The sequence below is a fragment of the Myxocyprinus asiaticus genome, chromosome 18 (genome assembly GCF_019703515.2).
Source record: "Myxocyprinus asiaticus isolate MX2 ecotype Aquarium Trade chromosome 18, UBuf_Myxa_2, whole genome shotgun sequence".
Classification (NCBI taxonomy): Eukaryota; Metazoa; Chordata; class Actinopteri; order Cypriniformes; family Catostomidae; genus Myxocyprinus; species Myxocyprinus asiaticus.
In genome coordinates this window covers 31955547-31981251 of record NC_059361.1, presented here as the reverse complement: position 1 = coordinate 31981251, position 25705 = coordinate 31955547, and the positions used below count along the sequence as shown (strand labels likewise).

At 38.3% G+C, this 25705-nt stretch overlaps 2 protein-coding genes across 2 annotated transcripts in view; one reads left to right on the top strand and one right to left on the bottom strand.

Annotated features, from left to right (window-relative positions):
- Positions 1–7427, top strand: part of tbxas1 (thromboxane A synthase 1 (platelet)) — a 123534-nt gene extending 116107 nt beyond the window's left edge. Inside the window, 4 exon segments of the mRNA XM_051723918.1 lie at positions 2580–2668; positions 2842–2979; positions 3461–3623; positions 6184–7427. Coding sequence (XP_051579878.1) covers positions 2580–2668; positions 2842–2979; positions 3461–3623; positions 6184–6264 — 471 coding nt within the window. The 3' untranslated portion in view covers positions 6265–7427.
- Positions 7428–8232: 805 nt separating this feature from the next.
- On the bottom strand, positions 8233–24575 carry parp12a (poly (ADP-ribose) polymerase family, member 12a). The gene is given in 13 exon segments (XM_051724476.1): positions 8233–9428; positions 9547–9623; positions 9625–9696; positions 10391–10502; positions 10505–10571; positions 11629–11665; positions 11667–11730; positions 11733–11806; positions 11900–12020; positions 16779–16848; positions 16980–17088; positions 18472–18746; positions 24321–24575. Coding segments are annotated over 13 exon segments (1551 nt in total). The 5' UTR covers positions 24540–24575; the 3' UTR covers positions 8233–9174.
- Positions 24576–25705: the final 1130 nt, after the last annotated feature.

The window sequence follows — 25705 nt, the reverse complement described above, 5'->3', positions numbered from 1 at the left end:
CTCTCTGCAGGGCTGTCTGACCTTGCTTTGTGATTTTTGAGGCATCATTGTGCATTCAGTGGAGTTAAATTTAGTCATACTTCAGGCTGTGAGTCAGGGAATAAACAGAGACAGGGTCTTTCGTTTTGGCAGAAATTTGGTGAATACTTCATATCCACTGAAAGAATTATTGAAATAACACACAGCAGTGCCAGCTGAATCAAAGATGCCCCTTACACACTGAAGCAAATGTCATACAGTGTAAATTTTGCATGGATTTTAGTTTTAGGCAGGGATGAAGTTAAAATATGTTAGATATGCAGTATTGGTATTTTACAAAAATTCACCATGGTACCCACATTGTCTGCCAAAATAGGTCCTCACAATGCAAGTGAATGGTGGCCAGAACTTTGAAGGTCCAAAAAGCACATAAAGGCAGCATAAAAGTAATCCATATGACTCCAGTGGTTAAATCCATGTCTTCAGAAGCAATATGATAGGTGTGGGTGAGAAGCAGATCAATATTTAAGTCCTTTTATATTATAAATTCTCCTCCCTGTCCAGCAGGTGGTGATATGCATGCAGAATGCAAATCACCAAAAACAAAAGAAGAATGTGAAAGTGAAAGTGGAGATTTATAGTTAAAAAAAAGGACTTAAATATTGATCTGTTTCTCACCCACACCTATCATAGGACTTCTGAAGACATGGATTTAACTACTTGATTTATATGGATTATTTTATGCTGCATTTATGTGCTTTTTGGACCTTCAAAGTTCTTGCCGCCTGGGTAGCTCAGCGAGTAGACGCTGACTACCACCTCTGGAGTGGCAAGTTCGAATCCAGGGCATGCTGAGTGACTCCAGCCAGGTCTCCTAAGCAACCAAATTGGCCCGGTTGCTAGGGAGGGTAGAGTCACATGGGGTAACCTCCTCGTGGTTGCTATAATGTGGTTCTCGCTCTCGGTGGGGCGGTGGTGAGTTGTGCTTATATGCCACAGAGAATAGCGTGAAGCCTCCACACGTGCTACATCTCCGCGGTAACGCGCTTAGCAAGCCACGTGATAAGATGCGCGGATTGATGGTCTCAGACGTGGAGACAACTGGAATTTGTCCTCCACATAGGGAATTGGGCATTCCAAATTGGGGAGAAAAAAAAAGTTCTTGCCACATTTCACCTGCATTCTATGGACCAACAGAGCTGAAATATTCTTCTAAAAATCATTGTTTGTATTCAGAAGAAGAAAGTCATACACATCTGGGATGGCATAAGGGTGAGTAAATGATGAGAGAATTTTCATTTTTGGGTGAACTATTTCTTTAACTTGTATTGAACCCGAAACATTCCTTGAAACTTTTGTGTGTAACTCGTCCTGCACCGCTTGTGCTATGGACATGAATGATACCTCAAATCATGCGGCTTATTGGGAAGAGGTGTGCTACTTTTCTCAGTGATCAGACTATTTTCGCTTGGTAGATGATAAAATTGAAAAATATCCCATGGACTTACTTGGAAGAAGTGGTTTGAGCCGTATCTATGGAGCAGAAACTCATGGAGATTTGGAGATGGACTCTTGACTTGGGCCAGTAAGCAACCATCCAGAACACTCTATCAACTACATGTAAAACTGTAAAAATGTACTTGTTACCACTGTAAAATTCATAATATATTGATATGAGATCTCCTTCAAAGAGTTCAATAGTTCAAGTCTTTTTCTCATTTTAATCTTTTTAATAACAGTAGTGGCTTTACTGAATTACCACACTTTTATTATAAGGGACATTTAATTCCTCTCTGCCTGAGACTTATAAAACCTTCAAGTCTTCAAAAATTCAACAGCACCTCTCAGTCCCAAGTGAGTCTGTTATTTAAAAACCCTACTTGTATACTGCATACTATCCTTACCAGCATTTCATTACAGACATGTCACTTCGCACCAGAATGACACCTAATGATAAGTGACAGTGTAGCCAGAGAATGGGGGGCAGGGGACTGTATCCAGCATGGCAAAATTTGCCCCTTTCTCACCCCACTGCATCCTTTCATCCCTGTAACGTATGCTTTTAATGTTGGAACAGAGTGACTTTTGAACAGCTAGTCTTTTATAATGCCCGCATTGAATGTCTGGGGTACATAGAGGCAGAGGATGTGGGCAGAAATGCAAGGGAGCGTGATCAGTGTCTGACCCCTATTTTCACAGAGACATGCAGTAATAGACTGCTCAGCACTGCCTTCTCTGCTGTGGCTTTCTTCGTTCAGTTCACACAAAGACATAACAAACAACAGAAATTATTACAACAGTGAGAAACAGAATAGAATATTATATATAGAAACTGATCTGAGAATAGTTGGTCAGTCTTTTATTTTCATTTTCTATTATATTTATACAAAATAAAAAAAAACAAAAAAAAAGCCTTTTATGTTCTGTGAAATGGATTCGAGTCAATGGCATGTTTTAAAACTGAAATTACCCTCCTCTTCAGTGTGGCTGTGATTATTTCTGCGGTGCTTCCCCCTACTGATCATACATAGTGACTGCAAAAATAATTCTAGACAGGCCTTGGTGTTATCATGCTGAATGTGTTTAATTTTCTCTTGTAGGAGACAGTAGATTACACTAATATCCAAGAGTTGAAGTATTTAGACATGGTCATCTGTGAGGCACTCAGACTCTACCCACCTGCATTCAGGTACATCAGCCGATTTCATAACCCAGTTAATGTGCATGCATGGAACCAATAGCACGGATTATTATGAAAGACATAGCCCCATCTAATAAAAATACAATTGAAATGATTTGGGAGTGCACGCAATGATTCCAAGAGTGAATGTGTTCTTGTTGGTTTTGTGTATTTTGTCACAGGTTTTCACGAGAAATAGGGCCAGACTGTGTGGTAAACGGACAGATTCTGCCTAAAGGGGCATCCCTGGATATCCCTGTTGGGTTCCTTCACCATGACCCAGAGCACTGGCCCGAACCGGAGAAATTCATACCAGAGAGGTGAACTATTTTGCAGTCAGTAACTACCATATTACTGAAGCAACAAGGCCTGAAATCCAACTCGTATGCATTGGTATATGAGTTGCATCAGAAATGCACAGCCACAGATTTTCATGAGCTTGTCAAATTGAGTGTTAAAGATCAAGTAGCAAATTTTGCATAACATGTATGATAATTCTGCAGCATTTTAGGGTTCAAATTTCTCATCTAGAGTATGTTTATGGCCACACGAGTGGAATTTTTTATTAACCTCCTGAGACCCAAGCGTAACTGCTGTGTGCATTTCCATTTCCCTTTTTGATTTGTAACTTGTAGCCCCTAAGAAACATGCAAAAAGGAAAAAAATATATATCTTTTTAGACCAAATAGTTTTCCTAAAAATGTATGTCCACATTTGGATATTTTATAGATATTTTTCAACGAGCCATACACAGAGTCTGCCGTGTGATTTGCTAACATTAAACTCTGTGTTTTATCTCAGGTTCACTCCAGAAGCCAAGGCCAGCCGGCACCCATTTGTATATCTGCCGTTTGGAGCAGGGCCACGCAGCTGTGTGGGCATGAGATTGGCCCAGCTGGAGATTAAAGTAGCTCTGGTTCACATATTGAGGAGGTTCAATGTTGTGGGCTGCAAGGGCACAGAGGTTTGTTATTAAATGTTGGACTGGGAAAGAGCAACTTTTGTAGAGGTCTGCACAGGCTTTAAGATGAAGTACCTGAGATTGTATGATCAGATCAATCAAATTTTAAGACAGAACCAAACTAGACCTTATTTAAGAGGGCTTCAGCTCCCCCTACATTTTATTTCAGCCCCCCTTAAAATCTGTGACCTAGCAATCAGCACGCAAATATGTGATCGCCTCTTGTGAGGTCTATAAACAGTGACAGTACTGCACTAGTTTGAAGTGGTAGACTGTTTTGGTGGCTTTTCCCACTTGTAAAGACTGACTATTGAGCGAGCCAACAGCATTCGAGTGTGGGCTGTGTAGGAGTATATCATTGGTTTGACACACTGAACAAATACGCCCCTAGACTGAAACTGTTGGTCATTTTAGTTTCAACAAAATTATTAATGAACATGTGAGGATCAGCGTCTTTACTGTAGAACGACTGAAGGAGAGAAGGAATGTTGTTTGTTTAGTTCAGTAATTTCATTAAAAAAAAAAAGAGAAAGTAGCTGGATGAATTATGAGTAAAAGTGACTCAAGATGACACTACGAAGACATCAGGACTTAACTGAAACCATTTTTAGGCTGAAATTGTCTTTTTTGTATATCTTGATAGTCATGCACATCAGTTCAAAAACATATAGCTATGCTTCTTTGACATTTGTGGGGAAATGCTTATGACGCTTAAACACTGCTGAATTCTCTTAGTAGACACACACATTTTCATAAAGTATAATTAGAGTCGTTTCAGCAGTTCTCTTTTTTTTTTTTTTTTTTTTTTTGATTGACTCAATCAAAACACATAAGAGGTTAATTTGTTGCCACCTACTGGCGTAAAAGTGTGATTTTACAAAAATGGTCAAATTAATGAATTATGCCAAAATGAACAAATATGAACTAATCTTTTGAATGAATTCAGAAGACCAGAGTCACGAGTTTATGACAGACAGTGAATCTTTTGGAGTTAGTTAAATCCACTAAATAATAACCAAGCTAAATGTGACATTTATTGTAATAATATTTTTTGTGCTGTTAATATAACTTTAATCTATAGAAAAGGAATAATTAGGACAGATTAAACATTTTGCCAATAAATATTTTCTATGGTATATTGTTTGTTTGTGTATGTGGTTCTTCAAGCAGTTTTGGGTTATGTTTATAACGATAAAAGTTTATAATAGAAAATGACAATATTCTTAATGAATATTAGCTGGCTAGCTTGAACAATGTGAACTATCTGTGTTGTATACTATCTTGTAGAACAAATTTGTAACAATATACTGTTGTAACAGTAAACATACAAAGCACTTCAGCGCACCAGAGTTAAAGGGTAAAAATAAAAACTGCCGCACACTAAAACACGTTCGGTGTGAACAGCTCAACTGTTTGCGCATCTGCAAGTGAAAGTGCATGCATTAAACAAGTTACATTAAAATAAAATATATAATATGACACATAAATATAGCCTATATTGTATTAAATATATATTATGAAAGTATTTGTATACCTGAACCCGAAGTTATACTTGAAAATACCGACCCGAACCGGGTCCCATCTCACTCGGATAGCAAACCTCTTCAACTTCAGTGGGCTTAGATATTTTTTCTTGCACATTTTAGGAACTTGAATGAAGATACTGTTTCTCAACTATTTGTAGCCAGTAAACTGGAGGTTTTCTAAGGACATGAAACAGGTTTAGAGACCTCACAGGTATTTGATTTTTGACGTGAATGAAAATGAGGCCATGAGGGATAGACTTGCATTTAAAGTCTCTTCAGTGGCATGCACTGTACAAAGCTCCTTGATGTTTTTTGTCTACTGACGTTTTTTTTTTTTTTTTTTTGTGGAAATATGTTTTTTTTTTTTTTTTGGTCAGTACGATCCATAACACTTTAAAGGATATTTCACTAAAAATGAAAATTCTCTCATCATTTACTCACCCTCATACCATCCCAGATGTGTATGACTTTATTTCTTCTGCTGAACACAAATGAAGATCTTTAGAAGAATATTTCAGCTCTGTTGGTCCATACAATTCAAGTGAATGGTGACCAGAAATCTGGAGGTCCAAAAAGCAGATAAAGACAGAATAAAAGTAATCCATACGACTCCAGTGGTTAAATCCATATCTTCAAAAGTGATATGATAGATTTGGATAAGAAACAGATCAGTATTTAAGTTCTTTTTTACCATTAATCTCCACTTTCATTTTCCAATCTAAAAGTCACATGTGGCACTTGTCTAGTTTTACTTTCAGATCTGATTTCTGGTCACCATTCACTTGAATTGAAAGGACATACAGAGCTGAAATATTCTTCTAAAAATCTTTGTTTGTGTTCAGCAGATGAAAGTCCTACATATCTGGGATGGCATTAGGGTGAGTAAATGATGAGAGAATTTTCATTTTTGGATGAACAATCCCTTTAAACAAAAGTACAACCAACTGAAGCCTCACATCTTCGTTGTCATTCCCGTAAAAATTAAAGACGACGCTACTGTTAATAATGGTCTTCATTTTCTTGTCTTGTACACACAGGTTCCTCTGGAGTTGAAGTCAAGCACCACCCTTGGACCCAAGAACAGTATTCTTGTCAAAATCACCAAGAGAGAGAATTGAGGATTTGAGGAGTCCTGATAATGGTTTCAATTCCACGATTTAGAATCTGATTCTTTTCTAATCATATTACTTCAAATTAATCACTAACCAAATGTCTACTGTAAACTTTTATTCTGTAATCGGCTGACAAATGAATTTAATATATCAGTACTAGTGCAGACGTCTTTAAGAAACAGCCTTTATACGCACACATTGTCCAACAGCCTGTTTTGCTGGGACGATCAGTTCAGCAATGTGATTTTCCTCTTATTACCCTCACTGAAGATAATAATCATGTCCTTTAACTAGGATGGAAATATGGTCAAATATATCTTATTTCATTAAAACTGATTTTCAGTGTAATATGAATGAAAGAATTGGACAGATTTTAAGGTTAATTCAATTTTGACGTAAATGTAACTATAAAAGGAACTGAACTGCCTCTAAGTTAAAAGAAGAGGTCTGTCTTGCCTTATTTCCACTCTAGAAATTATTTTGGATATGATATTTTTACATCCTTTAATTGTTTTTCTTAAAGCTGCAGTGCAGCACCTTAACATGATTATTGAGGTTCAGGTTGGACTGAATGCTGCATTTTTACCCAACATAAGAACATCATGAATAGTGGTTGACCGATATATCGCAGAGGCCGATAAATCAGATGATATTCTGAGTTTTTAAATGATCTGCATCGGCCGATAAATTTTTCTGTTAACCCAATTAGTTTCCCAAGCCGTGAGGGCACAGAGAATCGCTTGCTTGCATGTGACAGACCCGTCTGTGACATGTAAACGACCAGTCACAGTTAGATGTGTTGTTACTTGCCATCGTGTTACTACAATAATAGACCGGCGTACAACGTCTTATTTAAACTGTCCTGCATATCAGAGCCGTGAAAAAGTTGCAGGAGCTCATGACGAAGTGCTCGCTTGTTTCTCTCTCTCTCTCATCAACAGTTCCTTGTAACTTTTAACTGTCTTGTCTAATGATATAAAGGCAAATATAAAAATAAAAACTTTTAAAAAAAATTTGATGACTAAACAAAACCCATCTAAAACACAAGAAATGATTTTTTTAATTTATTTTTTTAATTAATTTGAGTAAATATTGTGCTAAATAAATGTACTATATTTATTGTAGCAATTTTATGTATGTGTTATTTACTATAATAAATTGTGTGGCATTATACTGTATATCGGCATTGTATTGGCTTATTGACCACCCTGCTCTCTGGATATCGTTATCGGCCACTAAAAAACCCATATCGGTCAACCACTACTCATAAAGGGAGGATAATCTTATATATACTCATTATTGCATTATTTTGATAACAAACACTAAAATGCAAGGGAAAAAAATCTGGTGTTTTTAGAGTTATAATATGTGGAGTTTTAAACAACTGAGCTTTTTGTGGTTTTCTTAAAGGGATAGTTCACCCCAAAATGAAAATTCTCTCATCATTTACTCACCCTCATGCTATCCCAGATGTGTGAATTTCTTCTGCTGAACACAAATGACAATTTTATAAGAATATCTCAGTTCTGTAGGTCCATACAATGCAAGTTAATGCATACCAAAATTTTGAAACTCCAAAAGCACATAAAGGCAGCATTGAAGTAATTCATAAGACTCCAGTGGTCAATATTGTGATATACATAAAGAATGTGAATCATCAGAAAAAAAAAAAGAAGAATGTGAAAGTGGAGATTGATAGTATAAAGGGTTTAAATATATATCTGTTTCTTACCCACACCTATCATATCACTTCTGAAGACATAGATTTAACCACTGGAGTCTTATGGATTACTTTTATGCTGCCTGTATGTGCTTTTGGTACTTCAATAATTTGGTACCCATTCACTTGCATTTTTAGGACCTACAGAGATTAAATATTCTTAAACAAATCTTAATTTGTGTTCAGCAGAAAAAAGTATGTCATACACATGTGGGATGGCATGCGGTTGAGTAAATAATGAGAGAATATTAATTTTTGGCTGAACTACCCCTTTAACAGAAGCACAACTCCAGGAGGGTACACCTCACAAAACAAGCAAACTGTGGTTGGTGATTATACTTATCAGACAGCCACTTCCTGTATAACCAGGGGGTTCTTGGCCAAAATATGTTGCAAAGTGGGCAGAATCTTTTAGTCTGGTTAAGTTTTACATGCTGTCTTTTTACTCAGAGACTGTCACAATCACACCCTTCATTTCTCAATCTTACCACCAGAGGTCAGTGGCACAAGTCTCTATATTCAATGACACTCCTAATGATTTACCTAGTAAATGTTCCACTTCCTCTTGTCCGTCTTGTACAGTATGCTCACATCAATTATATCAACACCTAATTAATCATAAATTAAATACAATGTCAACAGCCAAAGCTAAAACATGAAAATTATTTTTTTTAAATAGGCATGAGTAATGCTCAGATGTTGTACATACGGTGCTATATTTTGCCAGCTCTCGACTTAACATTGTATTTTTTTGTATTGTGCACAAAAATCAGTGCTTAAAATCTAGTGCAATAAAAATCGACTATTGATTTATAATACCAGCACTTGTGAAAAGGTAGACTGTATCAGGTTGTACAATTGTATCTGGCTGTTAATTTTGTTTTCTTTTAAACAAGTACAGTTATTATTGCATTTTTTTTTTTTTTTTCAAAAAATTTGCTATTTTCATCACAGAGTCTGTCACAGAGGGTATGTCAGTAAAGTTACTTTAGAAAAAAAACAAAAAAACATTTCAGTTACAAAAAATCAATAAATTGTATTGTAGTGATAGACAACAAAAAAATTAACCTGACAGAAAAATAATGCTAAGAGATGTTGGTTATTTTCCAGATATGTAAGCCTAACAATTTAAATAACAATTGCTTACAATATCAACATGTTTTATAATCAAACATGTTTTGATATCATACTACAAATTAGGAGTATACAATGATGTACTCAGGATAGATCTGGTACTTCTCAAAAACTACAAAAATGGCCGGATTGGTTTAATTGTCAACACAGCTGTCGTAAAGGTTTTGATTGGTTTTCTTCTGTGGAGGTCGGACTAAAGTAATGTTACCCTTTGTGAACTCTCCGACTAGCACCAGTGACACAAACATCTTCTTGGTCTTGGTCCTGGATTTTGCCTATCTGTCAGAGTATGAACCATCTATAGCAAAATGGCTGCCTGTTAAACACTGATAAATACATTCAGCAAACTTTCAACATTTGGGTAAGTTTTCAAAAATAGCATTTATCGCATATTACATTGCTGCTATATATGCTGCATGAAACAAATGTTGTACCTCTCCCATAAAGTGTTCCGTGACTGCCACAGATCCTCCAGTCAAAGTTCTGCTGACATATGGCCTCTATCAGACTCATCCGTACCATGGAAAAGGTAACGCTGGTCGACTCCCTTCCCTCCATTCATCTCAGTCATTTGTTCTTTTTGCCTTGGAAAAAACAAAGATACCTTTAATTAAATGGAACATACTTCAAAGTATTATTACTGTGTTTGCAAGGCAGCTCTATATTGATATTCCTAAAAGATTTGGAATAGGGGTTTTCCTAAAACTCTAACCCTAGGTATTAAACTTCTGCAATTAATTTAGCCTGAACCACTTAACAAACAGACTTTGTTTTGTAGATAATTTTAGCCATAATCTCTCAACCCTCCTTCTTGGTAAGTATTAGGGGCGGGGCTTGGGACCATAAAGCAGTTAATGCAACACACCTGTATAATGAGCTATTATAGTTGCTTTTGGTAAAGGACTGGTGTGTGCTGCAATGGTCTTTGCTGGATATCTCAATACTGGACTTGATGTTTGTTTCCTCGTTTTGCCTTGGATTTACTTGAATTTTCTTGGACAAATGGATCCCAACTTACTACTTAACTTAAACTAAGGAGAGTCAGCTTGGGCTGGCCATCCACCTGAGCAGGACTACAATTACAATCCATATCTTCTGAAGCGATTCAATCACTTTGGGTGAGAAGCAGATCAATATTTCAATCCTTTTTACTAGTGAATATTTATAGTACAAAAGGACTTAAATATTGATCTGTTTCTCACCCACACCTATCATCACTAGACTAGTGATAAATAATAACATGTTTATAAGAATCAAATAATGTGTGTGCAATCTTACCCCTTAATTTTGCTCTTGACTTCTTGAGCAGACACAAAACGTGGTCTCCTTCAAATCTCTCTTACAGTTTTGCACTTCAGATTTTGCTGATACATGCCTGAAAGTGATTTTAGTGTTGTTTTTGTGTTATTTAAATCTCAACGATTTCTGAAGTGACTGAGGCCACAAGCTTTGCATCTTCCTGTTAGAGTCAAACAGTAATGTCTGCTAAACTTTTAAGGAGTAAAATCAAACCAAAGGCCAACAGATTATTTACATAATTATTTGTAGGTATTGAACCTAAATAATAGCCTTAATATCTACACAAAAAATAATTCGGAGGTGAAGTAAATATAGTAGAAAAGATTAAGTATTTTCAACACTAAGTTAAAGCGTGAACTTGAAAACAAGTAAATTCTACATTCAAACATATAAACATTAATGCTCTAGCTTGTAAATAAATATTTATGATTGTTTGATACCTTGAAGTAAATAAAATTAAGAAGCTTTTATTCCCAGCATGCACTGGGCTTGAATAATTAATGTTGCATGGTTTCACTGTTTGCAAGTTTATTTACACTGCTTTTTTTGTGTGCTAATTTAGTTAAATTGGTAAATTCTTGTTTTGTGCAGTCTAAAGTTAGTTTTCATCAAAATAACCCACTTATGATAAAAAAAAATTCTGACTGTCAACGTCATCCGTGTTTTAAGCGATTTCAGCCGTTCTACTTCCACAAGACTGAGCTGTTGAATTAGCCACGCCCCCTTTTTCCAAAACCCTGCACTCTAAAGATAACAAATGAGCTTTGAGACCAACATCGTGCAGAAATGGTTGTTTAAAACAACAGCAGCAGCAATAGTGCCTGTTATTTAATATAACTGTTATGAACAACATGGCATAAAAATGTCAGTTAGCCTCAATTTGCTGCAACTACAATACTATGAGAGAGTGCAAAATGATAGTTTTTTTTTTTGGCCATTTACAAAGTCTAGGTGACAGGTGAGATATCTTATTACACTTATTTCATTAATATCTTTCAGGGAGTAGGAAAAATTCTTGCATACCTTTCCATGAAAAAAATCGCTTGCAGCACTTTAAAGTGGATTTTATTTAATTTTATACCATTAAGATGTACGTGATTTTTTTTTTTTGTTTTTTTTCCAGTGTAATAAGAGTAACATCACATGATTCCTCAACAGGTTTAATAACTTAATGTAGGTTGAAATTAAAATGAGAATATCACAATTACATCACTGACCCCTTTGCCATATTCCGTCCATCCACCTCCCCACCCCCCAGTACCACAGCCATTCAGTGGTCAGTATAAAGTGAGGGGGTTTAGTAATAGAGGATGCTGTGAATGGTTGACTGACGACCCTCCAAATGTCATTGAGACAAAATTCACCACATCATTCCCTACACTGGTCTGAGTAATACTGCAATGTTGAAAATGGAGCAGGTGGGAATGATTTAAAAAGACAAGCAAATGAAATTTATGTAAACAAATCAACAAAATAAAACAAATATACCTCAAATCATCCAATGGACTACAGAATGCCTTCTCGATCTCCTCTTCATTTGGCAGAAAATTTCATTTAATTTAAATCTGCCATTTATAGGGTAGATGGTGGTGGAAATGGACACACTTGTCTAAAATGGAGAAACACGAATAATATATCATTTTGACCATAAAACACATTTAACAAAGTGTCCTCAAGTCTTACAATTAGGGGTCGTACACACAAGACATGTTCTCAAGACATTTGCATTCTGTTCTATTTTAAAGCACTGTGTCTAGCTGTTTCTGAATGCTAGAACACGTCCTGTGTGAACAGCCCCTTAGAATTAAGGAGTTCAACATCATCATTTCCTTTGAAACTACATCCAGCGCGTACGAAATAGAGGCAGATTTAATTGTGATCGGCTTCACTGAAGCTGAGCTACTGGATGGAGCTACTGGATTTGTGTCTGGTGCTCTCTCTCACTGCTGGAACAGCTGCAGTCAAGATAGATTGAAAGGACCCGTCAAGTGGCTTTTATTGTCATTTCAACCATATACAGCTAGTACAGTACACAGTGAAATGAAACAACGTTCCTCCAGGGTGCTACATAAAACAACATAAAACAAACACAGAACTACGTGAGACTACACAGAACTAAATAAGACCTACATGAAGATGATGATACCATTAAGTATCATCTAGAGCAGGGGTCGGCAACCTTTTTGACATGGAGTGCCATTTTTATTTATTTTTTTTTTCCTGGTCAATGGCTGTGCCGACAACTATTTTGCATTTTTCTAATTTAATCATTTATTTTTCATTACAAATTATATTAAACAGTTTGAGTGAAAATTTAGTGCAAACACTGATTATGATATAATCATGATCCTGCATGTGAATTTTCAGAGCATCTAAAGTGGTTTAATGAAAGAAAACCTGTCCTTTTGTGTTATGAGTTAACAAAGTTAATGTCACAAATTTGCTTATTTGATGACTGATCACGAAATTGTGTGGAATTTTAAATATTATATTATGTCACTAATCATTTAATCATTAGCACGCAAGCAACAGCGAGAGAGGAGCAGGCTATTTTATTTATAGACGTTTTTCCCATATGCATTCCAATATATATCTTGATGTAATCATTCCTCATTATCACGCAGTGTGTTTTCATCAGATGAATGGGAGGCCAAACAGATTTTCTAACCCCACCATGTGGGTTTGTTTTCTCTTTTAATTGTTTAATGTAATTTTGAATGTCCATGGTTAAGGAGGGTGTACTTGTATGCTGTGTTGGAAATCTCAAAGATTAATAATGGTGTTTTTCTTATTACATCATGTGTTTATTCTGAAAGCAAAAAGAAAAAAAATGAAACACTGAATGTAGGCTGTCATCCGCGCAGTCTGACCAAAGCAAAGTGGGCGCGTTTACTCATGCGATTAAGAGAAAATGAAGCACTACCTGCTCGTGATAGGTGAATGGCTTGCACGCGCTGCACAAGTCTGTTGGGTATACTGCAGTCTCATCACATTTAAACTTCTTGTTTAGCCTCCCATTCAGCTCATAAAAACACGCTGCGTGATCATGAGGAAGGATTACATCAAGATGTAGATTGGAATGCAGGTGCTGAATTGATATAAATAAAATAGTCTACTCCTCTCTCGCCGTTGCTGGCGTGCCAGTGATTACCCCTCCGCGTGCCAATGCTGGCACGCGTGCCATAGGTTGCAACCCCTGGTCTAGAGGTAGAGACCTTCCCATGAACATGAAGAAGAGGAGAACAATGAATAGCATAGAATTCTACAGATACAAACATCTATGCTTAATAACACTGTGTCCTATAGGGCTGGGCGATATATAAAAATGATTTGATCGATAATCACCTTAAAAAATATTGCGATATACGATTACATAGTCAACCCACCTGCCTTGAGTCGGTGAATTGTTTTGCTTAATTGATTTTGCTTTAAAAATGTATTGAAACACGAAAAACAAAAGACATTTCTAAATTCAAATTGCACTTTAAACTAAACAATAAAAGCAATAAAATAACGAAGTGATCAAAAAATCTTAACCACTTCCCGAAATCCAAACATTTATCATCTCAAACGGCTCCATTTGCCATCACGCAAGCATCTGTCAACGACAACAGGTGGAAAATTACTAATAGCCTACAGATTAAGAACTAAAGGCAATTATAAATGTAAAGACAATAATAATAAAAATAAGCCTTATAAATTCCCTTGTGTTCCCAAAAAAATGCTGCCAAATGTGTTGTGACGAGGAGGAGGGCTTGGCCGGGCCATGAGGATAAATGCCTGGCGCTGAGTTGCCTAATCAGTGGAAGGGAGATAAGGGAAGAGCCGGGGGAGTTGAGAGAGAGAGAAAACACACACACGGCTGCTCTGTTGCTGTATTTTCAGTTTGATGTTCTGTTTGATTTAAAGTTTTGTTGTTTGTTACTCCGGTTCCCGCATCCTCCTTTCCCAAACTGTTACACTGGTGCCAAAACCCGGGAAAGGAGGAAGGGCACGCTGTCCGGGAGAACTTGCCTCTGCCGGGAAGCGGGGGAGCCGTTGCTGTCTGCCAGGAGAAGGAGCCGTTGCTGTCCGCCAGGGGACGGAGAAGCGGCTGAGGACTGGGTGGGCGGTGTGCCCGCAGGAGCCGAAGAAGAGCATTTTCTCTGTCTCTCCCACTTGCTCGCTCTCTCCCCCTCCCTCCCCTCATCTCTCTCAGATTCTCAGGAGGCGGGGAGGACCATCGGGCAGCGTCTCCCCTCCAGAGATGGGGGGCGGGGAAGTAAGCCAGTCCGGATGGCACCCTGGCCTGAATCGGGCTGCGGAGGAGTGTGACGAGGAGGAGGTCGTGGCCGGGCTGTGAGGAGACATGCCCGGCGCTGAGTTGCCTAATCAGCGGGAGGGATATAAGGGAAGAGCCAGGGATGACAGAGAGAGAGAGAGAGAGAGAGAGAGAGAGAGAGAGAGAGAGAGACAGACATACGCAGCCGCTCTGTGTGTTTGTTGCTGTATTTTCAGTTTGATGTTCTGTTTGATTAAATTTTTACATTGACTGTTCAGCTGGTTCCCGCCGCCTCCTTGCCCATCTTAAGAAACTTGTTACATTAGTGCCGAAGCCCGGGAGGGAAAAGAGGATGTGGGAACCGGAATAACAAACAACAAAACTTTAATTAAACAGAACATCAAACTGAAAACACAGCAACATAAACACACACAGAGCGGCTGCGTGTGTGTCTCTCCCTCCCGCTGATTAGGCAACTCAGCGCCAGGCGTGTATCCTCACAGCCCAGCCACGCCGTCCTTGTCACATGTGTTCTTATCGAATTTCTGTTTGTATTGCGTTTTGGTAATAGTTAACACTGCCTAAAGAAAAGAAAACTAAATTCTAGGTTCAAGATGAAAGTGTCTTGTATTACTTTGATTTAATCACTTTCATCTTTATTTTTGTAATACAAATATATACACCGATCAGCCACAACATTAAAACAGCCTGCCTAATATTGTGTAGGTTCCCCTCGTGCTTCCAAAACAGCACCAACCCGCATCTCGGAATAGTATTTGCCGCTCACTGGATGTTTTTTGTTTTTGGCACCATTCTGAGAAAATTTTAGAGATCTTGGAAGTTGCCAAATATATTAAACAGTGGCCAGGATGTGAAACTAGCACCTGCAAAATGCGACAAGGCTGAATCCAGTTTGCAAGTTCCTCGTCCAAATGTATTTCAAGACGTCTCGGAGTGACACGTGACAAGAAATGCTGTTAGTCGCTTGAAGAAACCTAACCCACACTTTATTATATTTTCAAGAACAGGCAAAAAAAAAAGCTGTCAATGCTTGTCTGATTCGCTGTTTGTTCAGAGATGTGCAGCATGAGCCTGTCATGTGGAACAAGCACATGTAAAGAGTTTTCACTCCTTTTTTCTCTGTTTCATTCATCTGAAAACTGTTTGCAAGAATAATGTCATCTATGAGAATGCTGCAAATTATCTCCGATCATCTCAGGAGGTGCTGTGAGTTTAGTTCGCTTTATTTCCACATGGTAAGCATGCATTGTGAATGCAACTCTGCAGGTTCAGTAATATACATCAATCAGCCACAACATTAAAACCACCTGCCTAATATTTTGTAGGTCCCCCTCGTGCCACCAAAACAGTGACAACCCACATCTCAGAGTAGATGTGCAAAATTACCCACGCATGAAATACATGTGGACGAGGAACTTGCAAACTGGATTCAGCCTCGTCGCATTTTAAGGGTGCTAGTTTCACATCCTGGCCACTGTTTAATATATTTGGCAACTTCCTAGATCCATGGCTTTGCCATTTCCCGATACTGTCGATCATCATCTGTTTTAAGAAGGGGGGACCTTCTGCACCCTCCAAACTCATTCCTAACTGCCATAAATTCCTTCAGGACCTCCCGGATACAGCAGCAATGGAGGGCCACAGAAATCTATTCTATAGATCTATAGGTTTGGAGGTCTTAATATAAACTGCAACACATCCAATCTATCTTCATGGAAAGCACAGTTTATGTTAATGGTTGTTGACTGTTAACACAACAGTTTACAGGACAGACCTATTAACAGATAAATGAATGCATGGACGATGACTTGACCATTTCTTATCGTGTTTGTTCACTATCTGTTCCATACAATGCCTTTAATAATTTGAAAGAGGTTTGGTAAAGAAATAATGCATGGGTAAAACGTTTAAGACACTGTTTTAACACTGTACTTTATGCTATGCAAATGAGTTCCATACTAGGTTGGGCAACACCGTGGCTATTTCAGACACCAGTGGCCAATCACACTCCAGGATCGGAAAGGCGCCAGATTTCAATCTCCTCCTCATCAGAAAGAGATAAATATGTCCCCCGGGTAGACACACCCTTGTCCTGCATTTCCAACTTGATGGGGCAGGAGACATTAGCAGACACACCACATCCGGAGTTTCTGACCTGACGAGGAAAGAGGCTACAAAATAGTTGAGGTTAAGCTTTTGTGAGCAAAACCTTTTTATATTGCTTTATTGCTATATTGCTGCACTCTAGGTGAAAAAGGGCCCCAGCATTGAGGGACCTTATCTGACCCTTACGGCCCCTCCAGCAGCGCAGCCCAGTCCACAAAGGATCTCTGCATCGGCAGACATTGCCTGTCTCACACGGCTCCTCAGTAACGCAGCCAGCCTGCTAAGGACCCTGTGAAGATTCAACTGACCCAGCTGCCCAGTCCAGTCTTTAAGGACCCCCTTGGCGCAACTGAAGTTCAGCATCTTCCAGCCCAGCGTGGCAACGACTAACGATCGCAACTCTGCGCCCTTCCCACTGCATGCTACCCGCATCGCCAGTGGAAGACGTCTCTGTTGCCAGACTGATCACCCGACTGTGTGGAACGTGTGTGTGTGTGTGTGTGTGTGTGTGTATATATATATATATATATATACATTACCAAACCAATTTCTAGAGACCTTGGCATTAGTTTATACCTGCAGCATATGTTTTTCTAACTTGCTTAGATAACAGTTACCTGGGGTCAGCTTGTTACAAATAATAGGTATATTATTTGTTTAATGATAAATAAGCATTATTTATCACCATTTTGCCAGAGCCATTAGGTGGTTTCCCATAAGGCGCATTCCTATACAATTCTCTCCCATTGCTACATTCAGTTCAACAGCATTGCATTTATCCACTCTGTGTTCAAATCATTTATTTGTTTTAATTCAGTATTTTCCTTTTTGGTTATTAGTTTATTATCCTTTAGCAGTGCATATTCGTTATTAGCATTATTAATCGTTGTGGTATTTACTCTTGCATATCTATTGTTAATACATTTCATTAATTTTATTACACCTGTGTCTTCATTGTGTTGATGATCAAAGACTCTACTAGTTGTCCAGACTCTCACAAATCCTTCAGATAAATCAGCTGACCAACTCCATCTAGTTTACATTAATTCTAAATTATCGAACAGCTCTTTTGGGAGTGTTCTTAAATTAAGATAGTATTCTTAAATGGTGCCCCGTATTGCAAAGGGGGAGGGGTCATCTGATACACTCATAACCACACCTTAAGTGACACGTGTTCAAAAATCACTAGGTCATCGGTGAATTGAGTAGAAATCACTACAGTATCATGAACTAATGAACAATATATTTTTTACAGCATTTATTAATTTTTGTTAATGTTATAATACAATTGTTCATTGTTAGCTCATAGTGCATTAACTAATGTTAACATATACAACTTTTGATTTTAAAATGTATTATGTTGAAATTAAAATTAACAAAGATTAATAAATGCTGTAAAGTATTGTTCATTGTTAGTTCCTGTTAACTAATGTGAAAAGTGTTACTGTTTCTATTTCTAAACACTGTGCTGTGTAGCCCAGTACACTGTTTACGCTAAATTACACATCATGTTCTGACTGCCTGTAATTGTGCTGCATCACGTGGTAGTTTCGAGTTCAGTGTGGAGAGGCAAATGGCTGGTTGCTGGAATCTTATTGCATTCTGCCTGTTTATAACATGGTGTAAAGCAGAACCAAGACAATCACTAGTTCTTGTTCTTTTTTTCATTCACCTGTGTGCTCTTTCTTCTTGACGGGTCTCTCTTGAGAAGAGGTGATCAGTAACTTGTTCTTGTATATCTTGGAGTTTGCACATGTTTTCTGGACTGACCCCATGGCCATTGAGAATTTTCTGAGCCTGTGCATCCAAGCTGTGGGCCCTTTTGCAAGCAGCTCCAAACTTGCAGTCATCCTGCAGGAAGTGCTGGCACAGGTGCAGGCTGGTGCAAGATGTCTTAAACTTACAGCTGCCATGTTCTCCATTCCCCTTGTTTTAATGAGAGCCAACCTACATAAACAGAGATAAGAGGCACAACAATGTATCTTATGAAAGGAGAAGAATTTCAGATTAAGGACTCAAATAAATGGACAAAGTCTGGCTGAGCCACATAAGGTCTGTAAGCACTTAACGTCTGTAATCCATTTTACAGTATGGCATTTGTCTGGGCTGGAGAGGAGGGCACGGTAGTTCATCTTAACCTCATGGAAACTGCGTTGACGTTGTCTGGATGTTGTATTTTGGCTTCGCTATACGCAATACCTAATTTCATTTCATTTAAACTGACTGATCTCAATTCAGGAGACTCTTGGCTGTCAGTAAAAGTGTGACGAAGAGGGCGTGGCTGGGCCGTGAGGCTGCACGGCCGGCGCTGCATCAGCTGATCAGTGGGAGAGCAAGATAAAGGATCCAGAGGGATGTAATGGTGTGGAGTCATCGCCGCTGCCATCCGCCGGGGGAGCAGCCGCGGCTGTCTGCCTGGAGACTGAGGGATCACTGCCGGCCTTCGAGAGCCAGAGGAACCGTTGCTGTCTGCCGAAGAAGGGGAGAAGTGGTTCCATCTGCCAGGGACCGGTGGATTCGCTGCCGTCCACAGGGGGAGGAGCGAGCTGGGGTCTGCCGAAGAAGGGGAGGAGTGGTTCCGTCTGCCAGGGACCGGTGGATTCACTGCCATCCGCCGGGAGAGGAGCGAGCTGGCGTCCCCAGAGGACGGAGGACTGGTTGAGGACTGGACGACAGCACATCTGGGAGCCAGCGAGCAAATCTTCTCTCTCCTCTCTCTCTGTGTGTCTCCGCTCGCCCTTTCCCTCTCCCCACACCACCCCTCATCTCTCCCCCATGTTCAGAGGAGATGGGGTGGACCACCGGCTGACAGAACGGCTGGAAGGGCAGCGTCTCCCCTCCAGAGATGGGGGGTGGGTGTTAGACCAGTGGCGCCCCGGCCTGAATCGGGCGGGGGAGGAGTGTGACGAGGAGGGCGTGGCCGGGCCATGAGACTGCACGGCTGGCACTGAATCAGCTGATCAGCGGAAGAGTGAGACAAAGGGGAGCTGGAGATGCCTGTTCGATCGAGAGAGAGAGAGACACGCACGTAGCCGTGCTGCATGTGTGTTCGTCTTTAATGTTCTATGTTTTAAGTTCTTTTATATCATTAAACTTTTCGTTGACTGGTCAGCTGGTTCCCGCCACCTCCTTGCCCATCCTTGAACTGTTACAAAAAGGTTACACTTCTGACGTACAGAGTCATGTGACAAAACATGGCATCAATCTCAGCTGAGTTTGTCTTTGGGACATCTGGTAAGAAACCTATGTAAGTTTTTACATTGAAACCTGTTTGAGTCAAATGATTAGTCTCAAATTTCATCCGATATGCCATTTTTAAAATTTAAGTGATTTATCGCTTACATTTTTAGATTAAACTTCCTACCAAAAGTTCAGTTTCAGGCTGCAGATGATGTTTGAACCACTCAACATGGTTGGCAGACATGGGACAATGATAATCCGTACATAGATTCAGATTCAGAATTCATAATGTATAATTTTATTTTAACATGGTTGGCAGTGATTGGATGATCTTGGCCATTACTTATAAATATGCTAATTTCTGATTGGTAAAGTGCTTCAGCACCAGCTATCAATTGTTTGTTTGACAGTGCAAAGAGAGAACATTTGAGACTGTTGCCAAAGTAGAAAAAACACTGTAACAAGTCAAATAATTAGTATTTGTGCTTTTCCCAATACACATTGTTCCAAAGCAGCTTTACAGAAAATCAGCTGTAATGTCTGTAATGTCTCAAAAACATGAATAACAAACACTGGAAACATAAACAAATCTGACTTTCTATAGCTTGGTATTATTTAAAAATTTGGAGTGTTTGTTTGCACCCTGGTGTAAATAGCATCTGCCACACAGTGCAGCTATTTCCACCCCAATAGTCTGGTGGAACCACAGAAATACATGACAAACTAAACAACAGGTTTCGTTGCAATGGGATATGAAGACGGTGCGTTAATGAGTAGTGTTTTCCTAGCGACTGCGGTTCTAATCTGCGTTTTGTCCCACTCTTTCTGATCTGATTTCCTGTTTCCACTCTTAATATTCCTTTAATACAACTAAAAATAAATAATGTTGATTTCACTACAGTGATTTGGTCACAGTGAATGTTGGGTAGTGCAGAGAATAGTTTGATCCTGAGGCAGGGTATGTCGATTGCACTCTTTCCCAGGGCTCGGCGTCACTTGTGTGTTTCACATATGTATGCCATTGCTTATTGGTGTACATATGTAGACATACATTTTTAGAAAAACTAGTTGCTCTAGAAAATTAGGTGAAAAGGTGAAATGTATCATTTCTACACCATCAGTGTCACCAAATGAAATTACAAAAACAATGATGATTTTTAAGCAAGTTTCCTGAACACCAACCCTAACCCCATCTTCCATGGGTTGGACAAACGGATAGCCCGGTCCCAAACTCACACCACTGGTTGAGTCAATGTTGCTGTTTTGGGCTGGTCAGGGTGTTCAAACAAACAGAGCAATGTTTTGATAGCATCACAGAGTTTACACTTCTCCAGGGAATCAACCTATGAATGGTTTACGTATAAGGTAGGCCTTATTCACAGTAGCGCCATATTTGATTTTAGACGTGAATGAAAACAAAGCTATGAGGGATGGACTTGGAGTCTCTTCAATGGCATGCACTGTAAAAAGCTGTATAAAGATCAAATCACATCTAATTTTCACAACTTGTGCTTTCTGGACAAAAATTAAACATGGCACTACTGTGTATAAGGTCTATACCACAGTCAGGGTTGGGCAAATTACTTTAAGAAAGTATTCTGGGCTGAATACTAAATACTCTTTCTTCAATATATTCAGTAAAGTATTCCGAATACATCAAATAAAAAGTAACGTTTTCAGAATACAAGAATACTTTTAGAATACATATTCATAAAGATAAGGCACAATTGGAAGAATTATGTGTGATATGTTATCATCTTACCTGAACCACTGCATTTCCACTTTTAACTAATCTAAGTGGATCTGAAAAGCTAGTTTCTTTAGATGTGGAGTTGGGAAAAAAAAAAAATATATATATATATATATATATATTATTTTTTTTATTTTTATGGAAGGCAGAAGACAAACGGAAGGCAGTTTGTGGTCAACTACAGTATTTTATTCTTTCTTAACCCATTATTTGATTGGACTTGCAAAGAATAATAAAATAAATAAATAATAAAACGTAATGCTGTTACATGTAATCCATTACAGCCCAACCCTGAGACTACAATGCAAATGTAAAATGCAGTAACCACATTGTCAAAACTGAGTAATGACTGAAATAGTGTCTTTTTAGACTGTGATCTGTCCTGTGACCGACAGGTTTGGACAATCAAAAATCTTTGAAACTATTCTTCTCAGTTTAGGTGTACTTACTGCGTTTGCCTTTTGTAGGGCAGTATAGTTGTCTTGCATATTAAATGTGCATTCAGTAATTTTACACAGACATGAATAGCGCTTTTTAGAAATATTTTACTGCTGATAGGTGTAGGTTAGAAACAGACATATTTTTAAAGGTGCTATAAGAGCTTTTAGCCATTCTGGAACTTCCACGAGACTGAGCCGTTGAATTAGAGACACAAAACACCGCCCTCCAAAGATAGCATTGACCGTCACCTTCACGCGGTTGTCAAACACATTAGCGCCTTAAGCTGACAACTGTTATATGACGTTATACCTGAATGAACCGCTTCAACTACTACATTATGAGAAAGTATAATATGATTGACAGACATAAAGCACATCAAAGTCTTCTGATTGGCTGATTAAAGAATGTGCCCGCAGTCACATTGTTTACTGTTTACACAGTCTAATGCCGTCACAGAGACGGGCGAGATATCTCAGGACACTTGTTTCAGTCATATCTTTCAGGGATTGTTATGTGGATTTTCTGCATGCAATTCCATAAAAAAAAAAAAAAATCGCTTCCAGCACCTTTAAGTCCTTTTTTACAATAAATTCTCATTCCTGCCCAGTAGGTGGCGATTTGAATTTTTCATGCATATCGCCAACAAAAACAAAAGAATGTGGAAGTGGAGATTGATAGTAAAAAAGGACTACAGTATCATATTGCTTCTGAAGACATGGATTTAACCACAGTAGTCATATGGATTACTTGTATGCTGTCTTTATGCACTTTTTGGACCTTCAAAGTTCTGGCCACCATTCACTTGCATTGTATGGACCTACAGAGCTGAAATATTCTGAACAAAAACTAATAATTTTAGAAGCAGAAGAAAGTAAGTTATACATATCTGAGATGGCATGAGGACAGTGTTGGGTAAGTTACTCTAAAAAAGTAATAACTCACTACTAATTATATCTTCTACAGTGTAATTGGATTACTGTACTAATTACTTTGTTTGAAATGTAACTGCATTACTTATTACTTTCTAAAACCCTTATCAACCTCGACCAGATGAAAAATACAAGGATAGACATGACACTGTTCTTTTAATTCTTTCAAATAAATCATATAAAATCAAATTATTCATGAACAGGCCAAAGAAGTTAAGGGGGCAGCGTTAAACTAGAAAACATATTTTAACATTAGATGTTAAATTTAGATTTTAAATTCACTATTGTTTTATATAGAATTGTTCTATAGTCTATACAGTATTTAACACAATCAGAAGTACCTAATTAAATTACTGAAATTAAGAGTAATCCCTTTTTATTCAATGAAAAAGTTACAGTAATTAATTAGTTGGTAATGCATTACACCTAACACTGCATGAGGGTGAGTAAATGATGAGAGTATTTTAATTTTGGGGGCAAACTATCACTAAGTTGGCCTACAAAAAAGTATTTAAAAAAATTACATCACCTTGGAACGTAATTTATTATGTCGGCCAGAGCCAGACGTGCCGGCCTTAACCAGAGTAATTTGACTAAACCATGATGAGATAACTAACTTGTACACATTTAATAGATACTGACCTGAGGCCAAGTCATGAGAATTCTTGCATTTTAACCTGTGATTAACATAAACAAATGAAATATATTGCAATATATAGTATTGGAATATATTGCAAAGGTTTACATATATACAGGACAAAAAATATCCATGGTTGCATAAAAACCCATGTATGGCCTACTACGTATCTGCAGTGTTGTCCACGGAACTGAGATGTAACTGTCTTGCACTGATGGCACCACCAACCCTTACCCAAATGTTACCATGGTAACTATTGTCTCCACCAAAATACCATAGTTATATATGGTATTTCAACAAAAACTACAGTATTGTTATTGCAATTATTCTAAAATAAATGACACAGATTATACACTCTTTGAAGTAGATTCCATATTAACTAGTTTGGATTCAACAGTAGTATGCCCAGTCGGAAGCTATGGTCAGTTATTTAGTCGAAATACATTTTGTGATTTTTACAATATAATACAGCATGAACTATTCCAACGTATTCATTCTAACAACAGACCTGAACAATCACTTCCCCAAATCAACAGTTTCCACACACGAAGTACCCGCACAGGTGCAGTTCTTCACAGCGAGGTTTTGGCAATGATCAGACTGTCAGCACCCAGTACTGAGTTGGTGTTCGAGTCTTCATCCTCTTTTATAACAAACCTCTCCTGGTCATCGAGCACCAGAGACAACACCTGATCCGCCACCGTGAAACTCTGCCGTAAATTCTTCTCCACTTTACCGTAATCTGAACTGCCCTCGTTTTTACAGAGAAAGTTATAAATGTATTTAGACACGATAGATGCCATTTTCGAAGAGGCCTTTAAAGACGGTGCTTCGTTTCTCGATTTGCTGCGTCTTGCTGATGGTTTGAGGCATTTAAACAGAAACGAAAGCGAAAAAGCGCCACCTGGCGTTTGTGGCTTGATATAGATCTTTAACTAAATTCATGGTAACCATAATTTCTTGCAGGATACGAGTTACTACAGTTACTGTTACTACTGTAAAATTATAATAAACTAATATAGTACCTCCCAAGTGTGTAAGAAGCATTCACAATATATATATATATATATATATATATATATATATATATATATATATATATATATATATACTGTGTGTGTGTGTGTGTGTGTGATATATACACACACACACACTGTGTGCACAATTATTAGGCAAAATGTATTCCTCAGGATTAATTTTATTGTTGAACAAACACAATGCTCTCAGTCAATCCAAAATGTTATTGAACCTCAAACCTGAATGTTTAACAAAGAAAAAGTACGTTTTGTCTTTCTCAGGGGAATATATAAGTGTGTACAATTATTAGGCAAATGAATTACAAAAATAATTTCTCCCAACTCAATTGTTTTCTCAATTTTTAGAGTAAGCGCAACAAATAAGTAACACAAAATGACAATTAAATAACATTTTTGGCCTTTCAAAAATATTCAGTGACCAATATAGCCACCCTTCTTTTCAATAACTGTCATGAGCCTTCAATCCATGGAATTTGTCCGTTTCTTGATCTGTTCACGATCAACTTTCGCTGAAGCAGCAACCACAGCCTCCCAATTGCTGTTCAAAAAGGTGTATTGTCTTCCTCACTGTAAATCTCATGTTTGAGAAGGACCCACAAGTTCTCAATAGGATTTAAGTCTGGTGAGGAAGGGGGCCAAGTCATTATTTGGGCATCTTTGAGGCCCTTACTGGCTATCCAAGCAGTGGAGTACTTGGATGCATGTGATGGAGCATTGTCCTGCATAAAGATCATGGCCTTCTTGAATGCTGAGGACTTCTTCCTGTACCACTGCTTGAAGAAAGTACTTTCCAGAAACTGGCAGTAGGTTTGAGAGTTGAGTTTCAGTCCATCTTCAACTTGAAAAGGTCCAACTACCTCATCCTTAATGTTAGCAGTCCATACCAGTACCCCTCTCCACCTTGCTGGCGCCTTACTCAAAGTGGTGCCCTG